Source organism: Anticarsia gemmatalis, chromosome 22 (genome assembly GCF_050436995.1).
Source record: "Anticarsia gemmatalis isolate Benzon Research Colony breed Stoneville strain chromosome 22, ilAntGemm2 primary, whole genome shotgun sequence".
In the NCBI taxonomy this organism is placed as follows: Eukaryota; Metazoa; Arthropoda; class Insecta; order Lepidoptera; family Erebidae; genus Anticarsia; species Anticarsia gemmatalis.
Window position 1 is genome coordinate 2,030,834 of NC_134766.1, and position 23,242 is coordinate 2,054,075.

General features: G+C 36.9%; 3 protein-coding genes across 3 annotated transcripts; 2 read left to right on the forward strand and 1 right to left on the reverse strand.

Moving 5' to 3' along the window:
* Positions 1–384: 384 nt before the first annotated feature.
* On the reverse strand, positions 385–5,525 carry LTV1 (LTV1 ribosome biogenesis factor). The gene is made up of 11 exons (XM_076129447.1): positions 5,412–5,525; positions 5,167–5,325; positions 4,836–4,955; positions 4,281–4,434; positions 3,777–3,890; positions 3,275–3,393; positions 2,868–3,017; positions 2,301–2,458; positions 1,651–1,798; positions 1,006–1,196; positions 385–599 (listed from the first exon to the last, which is right to left on the reverse strand). Exons 1-11 carry the CDS (start codon positions 5,412–5,414, stop codon positions 422–424), a joined length of 1,494 nt encoding a protein of 497 aa, XP_075985562.1. The 5' UTR covers positions 5,415–5,525; the 3' UTR covers positions 385–421.
* Positions 5,526–5,753: 228 nt separating this feature from the next.
* IleRS-m (Isoleucyl-tRNA synthetase, mitochondrial) lies at positions 5,754–14,425 on the forward strand. Its single transcript, XM_076129450.1, has 12 exons — positions 5,754–5,978; positions 6,119–6,241; positions 6,351–6,721; positions 7,040–7,153; positions 7,635–7,837; positions 8,331–8,497; positions 8,911–9,144; positions 9,761–9,927; positions 11,339–11,477; positions 11,966–12,120; positions 12,457–12,600; positions 13,181–14,425. Exons 1-12 carry the CDS (start codon positions 5,784–5,786, stop codon positions 14,034–14,036), a joined length of 2,868 nt encoding a protein of 955 aa, XP_075985565.1. The 5' UTR covers positions 5,754–5,783; the 3' UTR covers positions 14,037–14,425.
* Positions 14,426–14,992: 567 nt separating this feature from the next.
* On the forward strand, positions 14,993–21,956 carry LOC142982762 (myrosinase 1-like). Its single transcript, XM_076129445.1, has 11 exons — positions 14,993–15,116; positions 16,131–16,240; positions 16,663–16,810; positions 17,114–17,280; positions 18,470–18,727; positions 19,077–19,165; positions 19,382–19,529; positions 20,024–20,184; positions 20,822–20,974; positions 21,339–21,427; positions 21,684–21,956. Exons 1-11 carry the CDS (start codon positions 15,073–15,075, stop codon positions 21,868–21,870), a joined length of 1,554 nt encoding a protein of 517 aa, XP_075985560.1. The 5' UTR covers positions 14,993–15,072; the 3' UTR covers positions 21,871–21,956.
* Positions 21,957–23,242: the final 1,286 nt, after the last annotated feature.

The window sequence follows — 23,242 nt, forward strand, 5'->3', positions numbered from 1 at the left end:
CGAACTGAGGCTCTTGATAGAGTGAGGAACGCAGTTTTGGGGTTAAAGCCAACCGTGACGGCAAAAGAGTGCTCAACCAAGTTTCACAATTTGAGAAATCAATTTAATATCACTTCGATGCACGCCTAGCGACAAGCACCGTGTGAAGCCAACCTACCAAGGGAGCCATCAGCGCACCCAGCGCCACAGCCAACTTCGAACCCAGCGGCAAATTCTAGCAAGCTATCTAGCAGCAAAACAAGCGTCGTGTGCGTTGGGCTTAACTTATATAGGAATAAGTTTTTGGCTCGACACAGTAATCAACACCCGAGACCTCGCAATCCGCAGTCGCTAACATTTCTAAGATAAGCAACAAGGTATATAAAAAGAAATAAAACTACAAAATAAACTTATTCTAGAAATATATTCCTATACAAAAGGCTCACAATATTCTGTTTCCTTGAACATTATTTCTGTTGTTCAACATAATCTTCTCTTGCCTCTTCTTCTCTTCTTTGAAAGCTTCTTTGTTGGCCTTCTTCTCTATTCTTCTTTCTTTCCTGTACTCTTTGAGAAGACGCTTGCGTTCCTTCTTTTCTTCATGTGATTCGTCTTTAGGTCTGAAATAGAATATGACAAAGTGAAAATTTGAACAGAACGAATAAGCCTGTATTTCTTAAACTAAAGTTTGGTTTAATGAATAGTGCAATTAAAATTTAATTTCTATTATGGGGCAATAATTCCTTTAATAGAAACCCCTCTTATATCCACCATGAAAATTTAGCTTTTCTTCAGTTTCAGAAATGACTCTAGATCAAACATCTTTTAAATGTCATTTGATTCAATTTTATTGCCTAAAGAAAAGCCATTATTGCCCCACTCAGCAAGGGTTTTCTCCTGGAATAGAGAATAACTGAAATAGAGCGCCATTGTCGCCAACAAACTGTTTTGCAGTTTGACGATGTTTGTGAAAATAAAAATTTTATTGTCGAACTTCAATAAAGGATAAAAAAATCAAATATCTACCTTATAGACAGCACACTGAGCGTGGACAGCACAGACTCGGCGCAAGTCTTGCCATCCTCGTCGTCGCTTGAGCCGTCATCGTCCTGCATCGCGTTGAACTTGGCTAGCGACTTAACCGTCAACTTGTTGTCGTTACCTAGCGCGTCTTTAGGTAGGCCTGTTTTAGCGCTAATCTGGATTTTCTTGGGTTTCTGAAAGCGTAAGAACCTTTTGTTAGATAAGTATGTGTTTCGAAGAACAGTATATCAGTCTAGCCTTTCTTCCAACTACGTTGGAGTTGGTTTCCAGCCTCACCGGATGCAGCTGGATACCAATATTTTACATGGAGCTACTGCCTATCTGACTGAAGGGTTAGACTGGTTGTCAGACTTTCAAGCTTCAGACTACTGGTAATGCCTGTCAAAGATCTTCGAAAATGACAGCCGGGACCCACAATTTAACTTGCCTTACGAATATCCAAATTATGGCCACCCATCCAAGGAACAACTTCGGCAAGCGTAGCCTAACCATAGATATCGACCCTTGTAGCTGTAGTTCCTTTAGCACGAGCTCCTTATTATTAAGCTATGTTGTTTCCTGATATTAGCGCATTCAAACAAACAACAAACTCTTTAGCTTTATAATATTAGTATAGATTTTATTTACCTTAGGCTCATCAATAACTTTCGGATGGTTGTACAGATTCGAGTATGTGGATAGAATGGTCTCGCAGTCCCATTTCTCTTGAGGTTTCACTTCTACAGTCACCATTTCTTCTTCAGACTCCTCGGCTATCTCTTGCAGGCGTTGTATTCTGTAACAAACATACAACGTATGATAATATCGTTTTTAACCCATTACTTTCCCACTAGCAAGGGCCTGCTTCCAAACGAGGGAGGGGTTAGGCCATGAGTCCACCACGCTGGCCAAGTGCAAGGTTGGGGACTTTGCATATCAGAATAAATGCATTAAACAAATTTTAGGCATGCAAGGTTTAACCACGATGTTTTCCTTCACGGTTAGAACAAGTGATAATTATTTCTAATACACATTACTTTGCAAAGTCTAGTGTTGCCTCGGGTTCGAACCGTCGATCGCTTACATGGGAGGTGGTTTATACCACTCGGCTATTACTGCTTATTTTTTGATTATAATATCGTTATATTAAGTTTGGTAACCAACTAAGGAATTTAGAAAGAAATATTAATTAAAGCCCCTGTTACAGCTACTCATATGAGACTCGAAGAAACGCGATCTGTAATAATAAAGTGCCAGTGCGATAACTGCCTTAGCCACTACAGTATATATTTCCTTACCTAGCAATCTCTTTCTCCTTATCAAGCTGGTACCGTCTGCGTGACTCCTCGAAGTCCTCAGCAGCCCGGAGCAGCATGTCATGTGTCTCCGGCATGAAACCCTCAATCTCTTCCAGGTCTAGCGCACCTACTTCAGTGTCGTCGTACTCTGCGAACATCTGAATAGAGGTACAATATTAATTTAAAGATATTGTGAAATTATTACACTTATTACAAATTCTGGGTAACATTCGACTGTGCTATGCTTTACATTGTGTGTAGGTAAAAATTCGATATTATCGCGATATAAGGCGGTATTTTTTTAATGCCCCATGTAGGGTAAGACATTGCCGTAACTTGTATGGGAACCTAGCAAACTTTGATGCTCCAGGTAATAGTAACTACTCAGTCTAACCCGGATATGGAACCTCAGGCCTTTTGTTTCGCCGACACCTTTTTCACCGCTAGGTTTCCGGCCGCCGTTAATATACACCGATTAAAATTATATCGATTGTATAAAATATATGATACAATTATGCATGTTCATAAAAAAGGCCACAAAATAGTATTTAAAATGATACAACTCACCCTTTCAAACCTATTGTCTAATAATGTTAATCCCTGGTTTCTTCTGATGACACTAGAAGACATGGAATATTGAGAGAAACGAGATTTTGTGTCATCTTTATCACCCGCCTCCCACGACGGCATACGCCCGCCACGACGTGGTTTATCGCCCTGGAAAATAAATAAGAAATAATTGAAAATTCGTTTTAAAGGCATTAACTGTTTTATTATTAACAAAGCAATTTTTAAAAACGTCTTATCCTATTGTACCACATGGGTATTTTTTTGTGTTTTTATGTGCAGGTATTTTCATGATGCTCTGATCTAAAAACTGAAACTATGAATTTAAAAAACTTAGTCACATTCCCATAGTCTTCTGCTTATTTCTACTAAAGATAGGTAGATCTATAGATTGTGTAAGTACAAACCTGTGAATCACTGTCATCATCTGAGTCCATATCTGACGCAAAAGCTTTGTCTGAGTGATCACCCTCTGACATACTCTCATCATAGTCTTCATCCTCTTCATCATAATCTTCATCACCACCTGGAGAATAGAATTTTTATTGTTATTTTTCTATAATCTATACTAATATTATAAAGCTGAAGAGTTCGTTTGTTTGTTTGAACGCACTAATCTCAGGAACTACTGGTCCGATTTGAAAAATTCTTACAGTGTTAGTTAGCCCATTTATCGCGGAAGGTTATAGGCTATATATCATCACGCTACGACCAATAGGAGCAGAGTACCAGTAAAAAGTGTTACAAAAACAGGGAAAATTCCCATTCTCTCTTATGTGACGCAAGCGAAGTTGCGTGGGTCAGCTAGTTTTCTTTATTTTTTAGCACTTATTAAGAGGGAGTACTAATAGTGTTTCCAGATGAATTAAATTAAGAGCATGTAAAGTTTTTTATTTCAACATTACATACCTTCACCCATAGCCAACTCAATGAAGTTATCCTCAAGTTGGTTATCAGGGTCTTCAAAATTGAAGTCTTCATCAAGTGCAGCCACAACTTCAGGATCCAGGTCTAGACATAATCCTAGAAAACAAACAAAAGAATGAAGTAAATATTATTATATAAATAAATTAGCTATGCACATGGAGACAAAGCTTTGCTGTGTAGCTGTATGTCTATAACTTGTATAATATTTGTTGTTTTTGACATAAAGTACTATAAATTATTCAGGATTATGTAGTATATGTATGTTGTTGGTAGGTGTGGTGAGATGAGTACCATACCAATATTATGTTGGAGTGTCAAGGAGTATAAGTTTGGGTTACATAGGTCTTTTTTATTATAAATATACATAATCAATATAATCATTAAATGATGTACAGGTACAAAATTTTATGCTAGTTGGCAAAATCTGTATAAGAAAAACCTCATCAACTAAAATGAGCATAAGATTTCTTTAAAACAGATTGTTACCTTGCGGAGCAGCCTTATTCAGTAAACCAACATCTTCTTCCACCTCAGAAGCAAACACTGAGCTGGGTAGTGTGAGAGACTCTGTCACCGGGATAGCTGACGATTCACCCTCCTCCTCTGTGGTGGCTTTCTCTTTACACTTGTGAGGAATTTTCTAGAAGATGACAAACAGAATTAAATACTGTGTTGAAGAAAAAGTTAGGTAGTATTTTATTTTATCAGAAGCATAAAAAATGTATTATGGTGTGTAGAACATTTCTGTTTTCCATTATGCATAAAATTTAGCCATATCACTATCTCATTTGGTTTAAGGACCTGACAAGATAGATGTATGTTTTTAATAATAAATAAATACATATTGATCTCTCTTGTTTTAAAATGTGGCTTTAATGGCACCAGTGGCATTAAAACCACTACCCATCAAATGTATCCCATGCTTTTTACTAATGAAAGGCCATCAAATAGATACATTTTTGCGATAATAATATCAAAAATACAAACATATAAAACAGGAGAACCTGAGAAATGGAAATAATGAAAAATATTAATACTTACAGGTTGAACAACAAGAGTGACTTCTCTGGTGTCTTTAAGATGTTGCAAGTAGTTGTAGTCATCATCAAAGTAGATTCCATATTTGACCTGTTCCTCTCTGCGCTGTTCTGGGGTTAGCTCCTGAAAGCACCATGGATAAGTAGGTATATAAAAATTACAGAATTGTTTGTTTGGTACAAATTTCCCAGTTAAAGGATAAAGTATGCATGGTTTCCGATTAAAATACACTGTAAAGGCTAGTGTATGATTATACTATGAATTTAAAACAGTAATGTAGCAAAATTACACGTGACTTACAAAATATTTATAAAATAAACATGTAAATACTTACAGGTTCTTTTTCCTTTCTCTGTGGTACATTAGCGTTGACTGGCACTAAAACACGCTGTGGGGCGGTCTCATCAGCTACCAGAGGATCTCTTTGAGAACGGTGGACCAAGTTGAAAGTCACGGCTTTCTTACGATCTATAAATTTCTTTTTTGTCTTAGGCTGAAATTAGGTTATGATTGTTACAGAATATACTATACAAAGTGTAGGAATAATTAATAGAGGATGTAGATAAAGTTGTGTTTTACCATTTTGATGAGTTTCTTTTAATATCAGTTCGTGGTTATAGAATAAAATAATAACAAATACGCACAAAACATGTGTTGTTTTGGAAAGGCGTACGTCAAAAGGGTAACGTTCAGAAACGTAAGAGCCAATGAAATGATTACAAATCTTATGTTTTTGACAAAAGGTAATGACACATATAATAACACCATAAAATTTATTAAGAGAGATTGTTAATGTACGATTTACACTATTGAAAATAACAAATTTGTAAATTAAACAATAACTTATTACTATAAATTATTTCTAACGCTCTTTCTTTATTAATGAACGACTAATCAGTTGTCATTTGTCAGTGTCTATCCACTGTCAAAAGAAAGCAATAACCTAAGAAAATGTTTTTCACAAGAAATTCTAATATTTTGTGCACTAATTACAAAAGAATAATTAAGAAATGGACGTGTATCAATTGTACACGTGCAAAGAGTACTGCGGCACCAAAAACCAAGACATATTCTCACACTATTCTTTCACCGAAGACGAATTTTCCGGCACGATCAAGTAACGCTATAAAAGAGCAAATTCAAAAGGTAATTTATATGAAATACCTAGTAAAAACCCAATTATTTGTATAGTTCAATAATCAATCTAACACCCAAGATCAATAGTTTCTTTATAATATGTATTGTAATAGTGTATTATCGATTTAAAAGTTGGTCTTTTTTTCCAGACTGCACAATTTGCAGAGCTATACAACTGGCAAAGAGAGAACCTAAAAGGCCCAGAATATGTATTACATGATGGGCCACCTTATGCAAATGGAGATTTACACATGGGACATGCAGTTAACAAGGTAAATTAATGTATAACTGAGGAATAGTAACAAAATATTTTTCTCACTACTACATAAAAATATTGATCACGAATAAATCCCGTAACACACATTCTGTCCACATTTACAGATAATTAAAGACATAAACAACCGCAGCCAAATATTACAAGGCCACCGTATTCACTACGTCCCTGGCTGGGACTGCCACGGACTCCCCATTGAACTAAAAGCCTTACAGAAAGCTAAAAAGAATAAAAAAGACAAACAACCATCCAGCCCGATTGACGTTAGACAGATCGCAAGAACATTTGCATTAGAAACAGTGGAAAAGCAAAAAGATGCATTCAGAAAGTGGGGTGTCATGGCTGATTGGGATAAACAGTGTTATTTGACGTTAAATAAAACTTATATACAGAACCAGTTGCATCAGTTTTATAAGATGTATAAATCAAAGTTGATTTTTCGAGCCCTGAAACCAGTTTATTGGTCTCCATCTTCAAAGTAAGTTTTAAAAATACTAATTTTTATGTTAATTGTATTGTAGGTTTATTCATTGAGATGTGCAGTATTCTCAATATTTTTCTATAATAGTTCAATATGTTCTGTAAATATATCCTAGTAATCCTGAGTTCAGTGATTAAATGATGTTGATTTGCTGTCTCAGGATCAAGCATGTTCATGACTTTAGCCCAGTTCTTCATCCATTTGATTGACATGATAATTATTGATCAGTCCAGTACAGTAAGAGTCCAGTTCAGAGTGGTATAGTGAATTACTTGTTATTAATTTTTTTTTAAACATCTTATATATTTTTTTCAGAACAGCTCTAGCAGAAGCTGAGTTAGAATATGACCCACAGCACAAAAGCAAAGAAGTTTATGTTACATTCCCTCTTGAGAACCTGCCCAGTGTTGTACAAGAAGCTGTAAAAGGGTATGTATTTTATTAGTGAGCAATTAAGCATCAATTAAATATCTGGTCTTTGCCTACCCCTATGAAAAGGTGAAAAGACAAATAGCTGTTTGTTAGTGAATTCCACTTTATCTTCATACTGTCATTGAATGCCATTCAACTGATGAAAATACCTTTCCCTTATTTTATGAACTTGTACTTTATTTTGTCTGATTTTTCATAGGATACATGTATTGCATATATACATAACATCACGCCTTTTCCCCATAGGGGTAGGCAGAGACTAAAGAATGCCACTTGGTATGATCTATACAAACTTAATAATTTTCACAGCAGTCAACATAAATTGATCAAATAAATCCACAATTCCTAAATGTCTTGAAAGTTACTATTTTCTTAATCTTGTAAATAACGTTGCATTAAAATAAGTATAAGTATGCCAATGTCTATCAAACTATTAAACTTAATTAAATGTTTTTAACTGTCATACATTCACCTCCAGTTCAAAAATCTCAGCAATAATCTGGACGACAACACCCTGGACTCTGATAGCGAACAGGGCGATCTGCTACAACCCTCTGATGAAGTATAGCGTCGTTACACTGAGCAACAAGCCTGGAGAACTGTTCCTAGTGGGTTCAGGTCTTATTGAAGGTCTAGAGAAGGTCTTAGGAGCAGAGATTAGTAAAGTTGTTGAGTTTGATGGTAAGTGAGATGTTTATAATAATCATTAGTAATATTAGTAAGGTGAAGCTTTTTGAATTGTATTGTAACACCAAAAGCTGCGAAGTTTAAATAAGTAATAAATATGATAGTAGAAAGCCAAATATTGTAGATTTAAGAATAAAATGATATTGATAATAAGTAGTAGTAAAGAAGATGCGTATACGTGCGCGTAACTTATGCGTGTGCGTAACGTCTACATAGATCAGCTCATTAAAAAGTTTTTAAAATACAGTAGCTACGACTAGCTACTGTTATTTACTGTATTTATTTAAACAGTTTGGACTCACAAAATCCACCACTTTATCTATCTATTTCCAAATCTCGAGCTTACATACACTAAGCTTGAAATAAATAAAAAACTTATGACACAATCATCCATCTAGAGACGAATTCTCTACTGTAATCAACCACTGAGGTATAAACAAAGACATACTACAAAAACCTTTTATTCTACATCTTCTTTGCTTCATAGGTGATCAGCTCAAAGGTACAACATACAAGAACAAGTTAGTATCAGAAACCCTTCCATTCTTGGATGGAGACCACGTGACTGAGGGTAAAGGTACCGGACTGGTACACACGGCGCCCGCGCACGGTCCTGAAGACTTTCTTATTGCGTTGAAGAATAATATGACTGTCGTGAGTATTTTTATCTACGATTTTGATTCGGTTCTTGAAAAGTATACAGTTTCATTGTTGTTAGGTTATGACAGATTTTAGGGACTGTTTTTTGTATCCTAGCCCCTCCTAGGTCGGCTGATGGGAGGTAAATCGTATGGAAAAATAATTGTGTGTAAAAACTTTTGGCGAAAGTATATTTTTAAAGTAATGAGAATGTTGTAATTTAAATTTGGTCTCTCTTCTGAAACTTCGTCGAATCTGAAAAGGTGGGAACCCTTTTAGATCCCCTCGTACTAATCACAAATTAAATTCTCAACCAAACTTAAAGGCAATATTTTTACCGTGCTTCTGATATTTGCATAAAGACTAAGAATTAATTAAATGTATCTTTCTTCAAACCCAAAAAATTATCTCATATAATTTTCTTTTAGCAATGCAACGTAGACGAATCCGGCCGCTACACAAACATAGACGAATCCCTCAACGGTCTGTACGTGTTATCAGAAGGCCAGGACGCCATCATCTCTCGTTTAAACCAGGACATACTCTATAAGGGAGACTATTTACACTCCTACCCACTGGACTGGCGGACTAAGAAACCTGTGATACTAAGAGCTAGCCAACAGTGGTTTATTGATACTGCTGCGTTAAAGGAGAAGGCATTGGTAAGTTGATCATTGATTTCATACCGACTACTTTTAAACTGTGGACACCTATTTGTACCATTTCTATCGCAATTTAATTATTTGATTTGAAGAAGAGGTCAATGGACTTTGTTATTAAACCTGGCCATGTGTTGCTTTATACTGGCCAGCTGTGGGTTTCCATCACTCTCGAAACCCATTGAAATTATTACCGTTACGACCGCTGAGACATCAGGGCAGGATCGTCAGTGAAGTTTTTTAATAACCACAAAAGCTTTTAAAAGTCTTAAGTGAATAGTCTTGTGTCGGAAAAGCCAAGGGCACCGTGTATCACGGAGACATTTTTTTTAAAGACATCTCCCGCACTATGTATTGCTCTTATGTCGGGGGACTTTTACAAACATACAAACAACGGACACAAAGTACAACCAAACCAGAAACAATAATTCGTGGATCGCACAAATAATTGTTCCGTGTGGGAATCGAACCCACGACCTCCCAACGCAATGGTAGCGGCATGGAGACCTAAAACACTGCGCCACGGACGCAGTCAGTCACATGTTCACTCGCACTCAAAGTAGACCTTACCTTTTCAAATATTGAGTCTTTTGCTTGACAGTTCATATATTTGTTGCAGAAAGCTCTAGAATCAGTAGATATCCTGCCACCGTCGAGCAGTGATCAGTCTCGCCAAGGGTTTAGAGCGCAGTTGGAGAAGCGACCGTATTGGTGCATATCGCGGCAGAGGGCGTGGGGCGTGCCCATACCCGCCGTGTACAGCGGGGGTGATGTTGTTGTTGATGAGTGAGTAAATACATTAGCAGTAGGTATACTGCCACCGTCGAGCAGTGATCAGTCTCGCCAAGGGTTTAGAGCGCAGTTGGAGAAGCGACCGTATTGGTGCATATCGCGGCAGAGGGCGTGGGGCGTGCCCATACCCGCCGTGTACAGCGGGGGTGATGTTGTTGTTGATGAGTGAGTAAATACATTAGCAGTAGGTATACTGCCACCGTCGAGCAGTGATCAGTCTCGCCAAGGGTTTAGAGCGCAGTTGGAGAAGCGACCGTATTGGTGCATATCGCGGCAGAGGGCGTGGGGCGTGCCCATACCCGCCGTGTACAGCGGGGGTGATGTTGTTGTTGATGAGTGAGTAAATACATTAGCAGTAGGTATACTGCCACCGTCGAGCAGTGATCAGTCTCGCCAAGGGTTTAGAGCGCAGTTGGAGAAGCGACCGTATTGGTGCATATCGCGGCAGAGGGCGTGGGGCGTGCCCATACCCGCCGTGTACAGCGGGGGTGATGTTGTTGTTGATGAGTGAGTAAATACATTAGCAGTAGGTATACTGCCACCGTCGAGCAGTGATCAGTCTCGCCAAGGGTTTAGAGCGCAGTTGGAGAAGCGACCGTATTGGTGCATATCGCGGCAGAGGGCGTGGGGCGTGCCTATACCAGCCGTGTACAGCGGGGGTGATGTTGTTGTTGATGAGTGAGTAAGATATTGATACTTTGACACTTTTAAATGTTAACTAAACTCTTCCTATCCCACTGCTGCGCAACGGTCTGCTGCAATGCAAGAGAGCATCGACTGCCTCCGTGGCGCAGTGGTATAGGTCGCCACGCCGCTACTATTGCATCGGGAGGTCGTGGGTTCGATTTCCACACAGAATAATTATTTGTGTGATCAACAAATAGTTGTTTCGGGTCTGGTTGGACTCTATGTCCGCGACATAAAAGTCATTTTTAGTGCGGAAGTTGTCTTTAAAAAAGAAGAAAAGAAAGAAAGAGGAAAGACGTTAACAAGAGTTTAGGGCACTAAAACTCTTAGTAAACATAAAAATATTATTAAACATAAAAACTCTTAGTAAACATAAAATTATTATTTATTGATATATTCTTGTATATTGTAAATTAAGGTTCATCAGTTATCTATTTGCCTTAGTTAGCTAGGTCCTTTTTTACATAAAAAATACTAATTATCACTACATAGCATAAAACAAAGTCATTTTCTGTTGTCTGCCCTATGTATTCTTAGATATTTACGCAACAGATTTTGATACGATTTTTTAAATGGATATCGATATCTGTGAGGAAGGTTTATGTGAAAATTGTAAAGGCTTTTGAAAAATAACTCTTAAAATCGGGCGAAGTCGGGGTAGGCTGCTAGTTTTATATAATTTAAAGTATGTTAAGTATATTTAAATGTACATTTTCAGGCGAATTATAGATAATCTATGCAGTCTAATAGAAACCCGTGGTCCAGACGTGTGGTGGACTTGTGACGTCAAAGATTTGTTACCTGATGACGTCATCAAAGATCACCAGTTGGACATCGAACAAGTTACTAAAGGACAGGTAAGTTTTATTACAGTAGTGCAGTAGTTAAAAGCGGTGATTACATCGCAACTATAGCGCAGACGGGTAGAACGCGGACGTGGATTCGAATCCCATACGAAACAAATATTTTTGAATGACTCTTGTTATGGGTTTCGATTTCGACTGCTTTTCTTGTGTTATGAAAAGTAAATGATAAGAAAAGTCATTATTTTATTATCCTGTCCCGTGTAATTAGTGTAGAACAGAAACAGAGATTTAGCAGTCGAAGTAGAATTTTTGATCACAAGTTTCCAACTATCTCCTTACCTTACCTAATTATAGTTATAAATTATGGGTTCAGTAGTATCGTTATCGTTATGAAAATGTACCACACAAAACAACTTATACACATGGCAAACTCGGTTAAGTAAAAAAGCCTAAAAAGATTCCACAGTCGTACAGATTTATGACATTAGGATGTACAAATATTTATATAATTTATTTTACTTTATACATATTATTTCCAGGACATAATGGACATCTGGTTCGACTCAGGCATATCTTGGAGCACATTAGACGGTCGGACTGCTAACTTGTACTGTGAAGGAGTAGATCAGCTCACCGGGTGGTTCCAAGCTGCTCTACTGACCTCTGTCGCGTTGACTGGCAAGGCGCCTTATAAGTAAGTGTGTAATGACTGTAATCTATACTAATATTATAAAGCTTCTTCTTATGAGGCGCCCATAGCCGGTTGCGCTCACCGGTCGGTAAACGATCTGTGGGTAAAGCAACCCTTGGCGCGGTCATTCCATAGATAGGTGACCGTATTTTGGTGTTTGAACTGGGCGTCTCCGTGCTTCGAAGGGCACGTAAAGAGTTGTATATGAGATACGTCATCTCTATCTTTTTATTCATAAAGTAATGATAAAATGTCGTTATTTTTACGAGTATAATATTATTATGCATCCAATCTAGATTTTTTTTTTTAAATTCTTAACATCAGTTATTTTGCTTCCAGGTCAATATTCGTACACGGCTTCGTGGTAGACGACAAGAAGCGCAAGATGTCTAAATCTATCGGCAACGTTATAGACCCCACCACTATCATACAAGGGGGGAAGGATAAGAACAACCAGCCGGCTTATGGCGTTGATACACTTAGGTAAGATACAAGACACTGTATTTTGGCATAATAATATAGCCTATTGGATTTTGGTCTATAAAATTAACATTAATTTTGATTGTTGTCGCATTCAAGAGGCGTGGATATTTGTATGCATGCGTTCGTGCACGTATATGGCGTGCACGTGTACCGTATCCGTTAGTATCTGAAAGTAGAAGAGAGATGTATATGAAGTCAGCTGACATGTTAATATTAAATACTTAAAAACATTATATCCGTTCGAGATCCCATCAAATATGGATACGCAAACACGTTTGTCACGCGATAATTTTGAAATTATGTGCTGTTGTTGTACAAATATATTAATGGCTGTCAATTTAGAAGATCTTTGACAGTCGTTAACAATAGTTAGAAGCTTGAAAGTCTGACAACCAGTCTTACCGTAGGGTATCGTGTTATATCTCAGGTCACTGGGTTGTGGAGGTCAGGTAGGCAGTCGCTCCATGTTAAACACGGGTATTCAGCTGCATCCGGTGAGACTGGAAGCCAACTCCAACATAGTTTGGAAGAAAGGCTAAGCAATGATGACTTTACTTATTTTGCTTATTCTTATTTTCAGGTGGTGGGTAGCCAGCCATTCAACGCAGCACTCCCAAATTGTAATCAGCAAGAAACTCTTAGACGATTGTCAAACAGAACTAGTTAGAATTAGAAACATTATGAAATACCTTCTAGGCGTCGTTAGTGATATACCAAACACAGCATTTGAAAAACAACCAACATTAAACTTCTTCGACAAATATGTGGTTAAAGAAACCCACGATTTTATCACCCAAATTAATGAAAATTATAACAATTTCAAATACAATTCCATAGCTCAGAATATCCTATTTTTTATAAGTAATAAAGTATCTGGGTTATACTGCCATTGTATTAAAGATAGGTTATATTGTTCTAGTAAAAATTTTGAAGAGAGAATCGCAGCGCAGTTAGTTGTTCATACGATTTTAGTCTCTTTGTGCAAAGCATTAGGGCCTATATTACCTCATTTGATAGAAGAAGTATGGCAATACCATCCGTTGTACAAAAAACCTTTTTATTTCACAGAGAATATTCCGATTTTAAATTCGAATAACATAGACAATAACACAATGGAAGTAATTTTAGATTTGAAAAGAGAAATATGTGTGTTAGCGAAGAACGAAAATCTGAAAAAGTTTTCAGCGAAAATTGTATTAGAAAAAGATTTGTATGATAGATTAAATAGTTTAAATGTATCTGATGGGGTTAATGATAGTGTGTTGTGTGAAATTTTAGAACTGTCATCTGTCAGTTTTGAGGTTAGCAATGGCGGGAAATGGGAGGTAGAGTTGTCACAGAGTAAAAATGGACAGTGCTTGAGGTGTAGGAAATTTAATGTTATTGATGATAATGATAAGTGTGTTAGATGTGAAAAAGTGTTGAATTCTTTGTAAATTTGTATCGATGATGTTATATGTAGAAAAGGCCTATCTTAATAAAAATCAGTGATGTTGCCTGATGTTGATTATTTAGAAAATCAGGATTATATGAATCATCATCAAATCATACAATCAGTCAATCATATTTTTATCCTCGGGCCAATACAAACATGCGAATTGCGTCATACGTAATTTTGATCTCTCGCTCGCATCTACAGGTCTCATGAATGATTTATTACATTGCCACATTCCTATGATCCTTTTAACTATGACGTAGTTCGCACGTTTGTAATGGGCCGAGTATAGTAACTATCCCTCTTTAAAAGAATATTAGTGACACTGGCTTTAGAAATATAATTCAGCAAATATTAATGTACATATATTATATAGTCGTTAAATAAAAATAAAATTATGTAATAAAAGTATTTTTATTTTTAAACCTGGGCAATTTGAGGTAATTTTGGAAAGACAATAGGTCCTAAATCCTTTTATGTGAAGTGAAATTTACGACCCGTTTTGTTCCCACACCTAATAAAAGACTGTATAGTATATCAAAAGTAAAAGAAAACCGGCAAATTGCGATTGGTACTCGAACATGAAGGGTTCCGTACCATTATTTATAAGAATAGGGAAAATAACGTAACATTTTTTAGTATTAATTGTTATAGCGGCAACAAAAAGACATTATTAACTGTCTAGCATTCACGGTCTATGATATATAGCCTGGAGATAGACAGGCAGACTGATAGACAGTCAAATAGTCGAAAAAACAGTAATATAGACAGACAGACGGACAGACAGACAGACAGATAGATAAACGGACAAACAGACGGACAGCGGTAGCAGACAGTCTTTAGCTATTGGGTGGCGTTTTTACCATTTGGTTACGGAACCCTAACAAGTCATAAATCTTAGTAGGTAGGTACCAAGCATTTCTACAATTTTACGCTTATAGAGAAGATGATTATTATCAACTACAGACATTATTTGTACAAATATTATCACGGGATAAAGAATAGTGCAATAAATGTAACCGAAATGCTTTAATCTGATGTCATTTGGTAACAAGATGTATGTCAGTGCACTTGTGTTCTGGTGAGTGTTTTAAATTTATCTTCATTTAAAGAGAAATGTCAATAAGTTAAGTATTACTACGGCTATGTAATTAGTGTAAGTGTGGTATAAGTTGGTATCTATCACGCAATTGTTCGAGTTTCCAATACATTCGACGGTTCGAACCGTATTGGAAATAAAGATTTCTTATTTTAACGGACAACAAAAACATCGTGGTGAAACCTTTGCATGCCTTCTTTAACACATTTCTTGAGGTCATGCAAAGTACCCAATCCACACTTGGTCAGTGTGGTGGGCTGGAGGCCTATTTCGGGAAACCATTTAAGGAGATCCTTGCCCAGTATTGGGACAGTAATGGGTTAAAAGAAGGAAGCTATTTACTGAACTAAATAAATTGACAGCCTCTTTGGCGCAGTGGTTAATATGGTCGTCACGCCACTACCAGTGCGTCGGGAGGTCGTAGACTTCCTTGAATAGATCACGCTGGCCAAGTACCTACAGGCTAGGGACATAGAAAATGTTATTAAACAAAGAGTTATGCGGCTTTAAAATCAATTAAATGCTTCCTACTTTGAATAGTCTCGCCGTTAAAAAAAATGTTTATAGATATTGTGTTTAATTTTCATTGTACCGTATTTCCATTGGATAACAATATAGTTCCTTACGTTTGTTTACCTGTTGAATCGTAACAGACACAGTTAAAGATAGGTAGTTATCTCAGTGCACTAATTAAAATAAATTTTATGATCATATTTTTTACTACTTGCATAATTAAGCATGCAATCAGACGTTTAAACCGAGTTTATTAATGTTTATTTAAGATTTGAATTAGCCTTGAGATTACAGATTGGGTAACAACACATTGGGTATAATAAAATCTTATTTTGGCAAAATGTCGTAGATGTATTGCATTAAAAACATACAAGCATTCCGTCTCGGGAATCGAACCTGAGATTTCTTCATCAGCAGATACATACACTCTTGGGCAGTGAACTTTACCTTATATTTTTTATTTTACTTTTCTTCCTTTTCTAGCATCGTGATTAGTGTAGCACGGTGTTCAGGGAACCTGGGATTTCCACCAGGGTTCAAGCTTGGAGTAGCTACAGCTTCCTATCAAGTTGAAGGAGCCTGGAATGTCAGTGGTAAGATTGTGATTTTCAATCTCTCAGGTATTGGAAGGCTTATTCTTAAGCAATATCTCTCGCAAGATGATAATAACATCATATGGAGTAACCGAGAGATAGAAAGTGGTTTCCAACATGAATCTTTAGCAGTTTAATTATTGCGACTTAAAATGTTCTGTTAAAATATCTCTTTTTACTTACAAACTTAGTTTGGTTTAAGCTTTTATACAAAACCATTTGTTAATGGAACACATAATATGGTGGTAAATATATTCCCTTTACCTGACAAAGGGTTAAACTCAAATCATTTATTGCTTACTAAGTTACATAAATATACAAAAAAATCTTACATAAGGGTAAACCATTTGATAGTTCACTAGTATTAATCTAAAAGACATTATGTATATGATGTAAATGTATGATGTCATACTTTCATCCAGACAAAGGTGAGAGCATCTGGGACAGGTTATTGCACACCCAACCATCTCTATCAGCTGACGGCTCCAACGGAGACGTGGCGTGTGACTCCTACCATCTATGGAGACGAGACATCGAGATGGCTGTCGAGCTGGGAGTCGATATGTACAGGTGAGCAATGGTCAACCTATGGTTTATAGTCACGAATTATAAAGTTCATTGATTATTTTATTTGGATATCATTTAATAAAGATGCGACGTTTCGCGTAACTGAAAAATTAATAAAACCACGTTCTCAAGATGTTTCCCATGGCACCACCAATGCCAGAATTAAGGAAAACAATCCTTTAATTGGCATAAACAGAAGAATAGTCCAGGCCGAAGCAGAAAAATATTAGCGATCAAGCCTTGAAGAAAAATACCTGCGACGTTTTTCACTTCATGACTGTGCGTACACCACGTCTTTTTTCCAAGGTTCTCAATATCCTGGCCTCGTCTACTCCCAAGTGGTTTCGCCAACTATGTCAGTGAGGACGGCAAGAGATATTACAACAACCTGATCGATGGTCTACTGGAGAAAGGCATCGAGCCTGTCGTCACTTTATACCACTGGGATCTCCCGCAGTATCTTCAAGATCTTGGTAAGTTAAAACATGGATTACACAACGAGATAACGCGTCGAATTAACACTGTTGGGTACAGCAGCTGTGGTTATAATTTTTACACGATACTTACAAATATTGAAATCATCCAAAAATATGTTGTGTATGTATACTCTTTTCAAATTTATCGTTGTTTGTAATAAATGCGTTCGCGACGAAACTTTCGAACAATTTGTAGATAAATTTCCCTTTTAAAATGAAACATAAAATACACTTTCTATCCGTACAAACAATTCTGACCTTTATGGTCGTAGCTCATTAATCAGCACTTATTTAGTTAATAATAAAGTCAAACTAAGTCCAAGACCAACGTCTAAACAACTTACTATACCTGCAGATCACTACTTAGCAGATACGCAGATGGTACCCAAAATAAAAGATTTTCTAAAAAAACTGATTAAGCCACTATTTGTTTACCTGACATTCAAGGCTACTATAATAAAAACGTCTCGTCGTTTCTCCTCAAGCACCCAGAAGACATACGAGCACCATCCTAGTTTCCGATTGGCCATTAATCTGCCATTGCCCCCACATCGTAACCTTCGACCTTCGTATAACAATCAGTTGGACCGCACCCATTCATTCACTCGCTCATCAATCAGAGATCCGTTCAATTAGGAAACTGGATACGGTTGTCTGTTTTATTTTGTGGTTTAATGATAAAATCTATAAGTAATTTAGGTTCAAAGCAAGTATTACGTATTTAAGTTTAGGTAGGTACTTTTACTTTCGTTTTAATAAAAAAAATTAAGTGCCGCGCAAAACTTTCGCACTAATAAACTATTTATGTGTCGCGTTAAACTACTCAAAAATACAAATACCGGACAAAAAATATAAAAAATAGCGTAATACGAATGTCTGTGCATTCATAAGCAATGGTTTCTTGCACGAATTAACTTGCCCTGAGCCTAAAGGCACCATTTCCATAGACTTTTATACTCGTAACTATGGCAAAACCGATTAAGCTGACCCAAAGGTTGTTTGATTAATAAGAATTAACAAGCTAACAGAATAACGTTGACAATTGCCAATAGGCCACGTCAAAGGCCTTCGGGCGGCTTGAACAACTTTGACACTAGGTTGATCACTAACCATACGATAAGAAGAAGATTGCCAATAACCATTGAAGTAAACGAAACAAGCAACCAGTTTTACCTACTTCTTCCAGGTGGTTGGGCAAATCCTCTCATCGTCGACTGGTTTGCCGACTACGCAAGAGTAGCATACACTCTTTTCGGCGACCGCATCAAGACCTGGTTAACCCTCAACGAGCCCCTGATCATCTGTGATGGGGGTTACAATAAACTGTGGGCTCCATACTTGGATGATTTGAAGGTTGCAGCGTTCCTTTGTAACAAGAACGTGATGATGGCTCATGCGAAGGCTTATAGGATGTATGATGAGGAGTTCAGACCTTTGTATCAGGGTAAGGAAGTGGTACGACCTTTTTGAAGTGTGAGAAGAACATATCTTTTTAAGCATTTCCAACGAAATGAGAGTTCTTTAGAACAGTTCTAATAAGTCTTGATGGTATGCAAAGTCCTTAACCTACACTTGGCCAGCGTGGTGGACTCAAGGCCTAACCCCTCTCTCATTCCGTGAGGAAACCCTTGCCTAGCAGTGAGACAATAATGGGTTAAATTTGTTTATTTTATTTCTTACGAAGAGACTTATGTATGTTAAGACTAGTTCAGATTGTTATTTTTTTAAAGACACTAGTTATATCAATAGGATCTTAACTGCCAGTTTTAATTGGCATATGTATTGTTTTGTAGGGAAGGTATCATTCCCCAACATATTCTTCTGGTTTGAGCCAGAGACACCTGCAGATGCAGAGGCGGCGGTACTTACACGACAAATGTGGGTAAGTGGGTTTGTGAAATGTGACATTTTAATACAAAACAATGATATAATGTATCTATGATGATTTTTCAGTACAGTATTTAGTATAGTAGACTGTATTCTGTCTCATACATATGTATTAAGATTATGTTCCTTACAGATTCATTCGAGATAGCATTTTCAACGGCATTTTGTTTTGGCTTAAGCTGGTGTACTAAGTTGTCAATGTCTTTTCTAGCATGACCGTTACGCACATCCCGTCTTTTCACAAGCTGGAGGTTGGCCACCAGAGCTAGAAAAGGTTCTATTAGCGAACGGTAAAAGAGAAGGCTACCCTTATCCAAGACTACCTCCTTTCACACAAGAAGAAATTAACTACGTCAAAGGTAAGCATCAGTTTTGTTATAAATCTAGTTTAGGGCTAGTAAAAAACATAAGAACATAAGATTAAAGAAAATAAACTGCTGTATTTTCTCTGTTATTAATATGTCATGTTGCGTTTGTTTCATAGCAATTTCAATTAATCCATCCCCTCTGTTGCCGCCGTCCACCGCTGTATGACCTTTACAAAGATAATTCAGACTAAGAAACCTATAAATCCATAATATCCATTCCTTAGTTTGTTTAAAACACAAAATCTCATATATAAAATTCTCGCGTCACAGTATTCGTTGCCATACTCCTCCGAAACGGCTTGACCGATTCTCATGAAATTTTGTGAGCATATTGAGTAGGTCTGAGAATCGGCCAACATCTATTTTTTATACCCTTGAATGACACTATTTTTTTTTTAAATTTATATGGCAAAATAACGATTGCCGGGTCAGCTAGTTGAAATCTAAAATTATTTGCTCAGATGCATTGCTCCTTTTTTGCCCAGGAACATACGACTTCTACGCATTGAACCACTATACCACTCGTTTGGTACGCAGAGTAAAGCCAGGTGAGGCTGGGTCCTGGATCTTCTACGGCTCAGAAGAAATCAACGTGGCTATAGTGAACGATCCATCTTGGACTACTGCTGTTACTGACTGGTTTGCGGTAAAAATATGGCCTTTAAGTCTGACATAGTTTCTTATCCCTATAACTACCTTACAAACACCTTACTGAATACATTTAACCTTTGCTACACATATCGTTCACTTGCGACGATAATGTGACATTTCGAAAACCTACATTTTACAGCATAGCATTTTTAAACTTTTGATCGTCGCTGTGCTACACTGCGATGGTTGCGTCACTTTCTCTCGTTACTTCGCCATTTTTGGAGTAAAAAATATCGCGTTTTTGTAGAATAAAGAGACACATTGTCGTCGCAAGTGAGCGATATTCGGTTCGCATTAATCAGCCTAGCCGGACTGCAAAACCTAATATGTGTAGATGAACCCGATCGGCACAAGCCGAACAGGAGAGTCGAGCCGGTTTTATTGTTCGATAAGTATTGCCGAAGTGATCGTGCCAACCTGAATACGACGTGTTTAGCAATCCTTATTGACAGAGTTAGGCATGGTACACACAAACACATACTCGGTTTGGCATTAATCGGACTAGTCGGTCGGCAAAATATATAGATAGTTGTAGGAAACGGTTGTGTCAATTTCTTTGAAGCGTCCATGTGAAATCAAGGCTTTGTGCTATTTGGCGATACAGTATTCTTAAGGAGTTTTCATTTTTTCAGATAAACCCCACAGGTCTTCGGAAGCAGTTACACTGGATCAATAGCACTTATGGAATCAGTGATATTCTCATCACGGAGAATGGTCTACCGACTTTCGAGAAAGACTTGCTTGATGTCAACAGAATTACGTACATTAGAAGTTATTTGGAACAGGTATGTATAATTCAAAATTATGGTATTAAAAGCTTTGGATAACTCTTACCTGCATGCGTATTGTGTATCCCAGTTGACAAATAATGCATGTCAATTTCATAGCCACTTTTTAATACATTGCTGCTCTGTCGTTACGTATTAATGATCATTATTTTAGTAGAAAGGCAATGTACAGAATAATAGGTGTAAAACGATTGTCAAATGAATTAAGAAACTACCCTCATGATCATCTGATTCCAAATTAAGTAACGAATAATCAGGCTATACAGATTTATATGCGCTAAAGTTATCAAAACTCTTTCAGTCCCAATATAAATTTAGTTATTTTTAAATCAACTCCTATTAAGTTTAGTCTTTTTCTTAGATACTGCTCGCCATAAACGATGGTATAAACGTAATGGGTTACACGGCGTGGTCGCTCATGGACAACTTTGAATGGCTAGCAGGATATACGTAAGTAAAATTCATAGATTTTGAAATTATTCATACAATCATTTTAATTTCCGTCCATCAAGAATTTTAGTTGCATAACGTTTTACTGTACTGTTGCTACTACCAAGTATCTAAAAAATATATATCACCTCGGAAATCCAACCTTTAACTACAGTTCTTTATACTAGTCATCCTGAAGTATTTATTATTCCCAAAATAAAATTACCTATAAAAAAGATTTATTACACATTAATATTTATTATTACTGTATTTTCAGAGTAAAATACGGATTATACGACGTAGACTTTACTTCACCAAACAGGACTCGAACCCCACGTGAGTCGGCGCGGTACTTCTCCAATCTTACTAAAACAAGAACTTTAACTGATGATAATATTTACTATTTAAGAAATGTAACAAAAAACACTAAAGCGCTGAAAACTCTGGCCATAATGGAATGCTAAAGAGTTCACAATCTATGGTGAGAAAGAGATAGGGATAGCTTTTGTATAGCGCTATCCTTTTCTGTCGTTGGAATTTAGATTGTTTTTACGGCGTTTTTATTTATTTTTAATGTAAAATAAAAGCTAAAAATTAAAGCTGCTTTGTTTTATTCAGTGTTTGGTTCAGTAGTTGGACATGAAACTAACAGAGAGACTCAAATTTCCAACATTTTATACATAACATTTTTATTTATTGACTAGCGGACCCGACAGACGTTGTCCTGTCTGCACGTCTTTAATTTGAAAATTTTAAACTTTTTTTAATAATCTAAACCATTATCAGATCCCTTTGAACACACACAAAAAAATCATCAAAATCGGTCCAGTCGTTTAAGAGAAGTCTAGTGACATACACACTTACAGAAGAATTATATTTATAAGGATTAGGTTAAAACCCGAATACATCATGCGCTAGAGCTTATTGTGTAACAAAAATATTGTCCCTTCACAATAAACAATTATAACCAAACAATACTAAAATTAAATCACGAAAATCTCCCAAACCACTGATTGAAGATCTAACAATTTATATTCAATAAACGTTTATTATATAAGTAACTGAAAGGCGTGAAGAAATAAAACCAAGTATGAAACATCACGTCGCATCAAACCAAAGCATTATAATTATCGCTTTCAGACCACCATTCAATGAATTATTCAATTCCTTAGAACTGGTTTTAGCGTGATACTCACGGATCACGTTGTTGGTGAGCTAAGCTGTTGACAACAATGTTTGGTGTATTATTTTATTAGTCGTATGCTTAGTGTTCAACCTAGTGTCAAAGTTGTTCCGGCCGCCCGAAGGCCTTTGACATGGCTTATCGACTGTTATCTTAATTGACAACAACCGGGACCGACTTTTTACGTACCCTCCGAAGCACGGAGACGCCCAGTTCAAATACTACTAGGCGGACACGCATCAATCGAATGACCGCGCCAAGGTTTGGTTAACCCACAGATCATTTACCCGATCGTACACCGATCGGTGAGCGCAACTGGCTATGGACGCCTTTTGCTTTTGTATGTCTATACTAATCGATACTGATGTTATAAAATTACAATTTTATAACATTAGTATAGATTAGTAGTAGAGTTTGTTTGTTTATTTAGTTGAACGCGCTAATCTCAGGAACTTCTGATGCGAATTGAAAAAATATTTTACTGTTGGACTACCTATTTATTGATAAAGATAAACATAACATTACGCTATGACCATTAGGAGTGGAGTGAAGTAGCAATGAAAAAGGTTTCAAAAACGGGAAAAGGGGAAAGGAGAACTGTACCCATTAGTGGGACTACATAGGTCTATTTTAAAACGGTATATTTTTAAAAC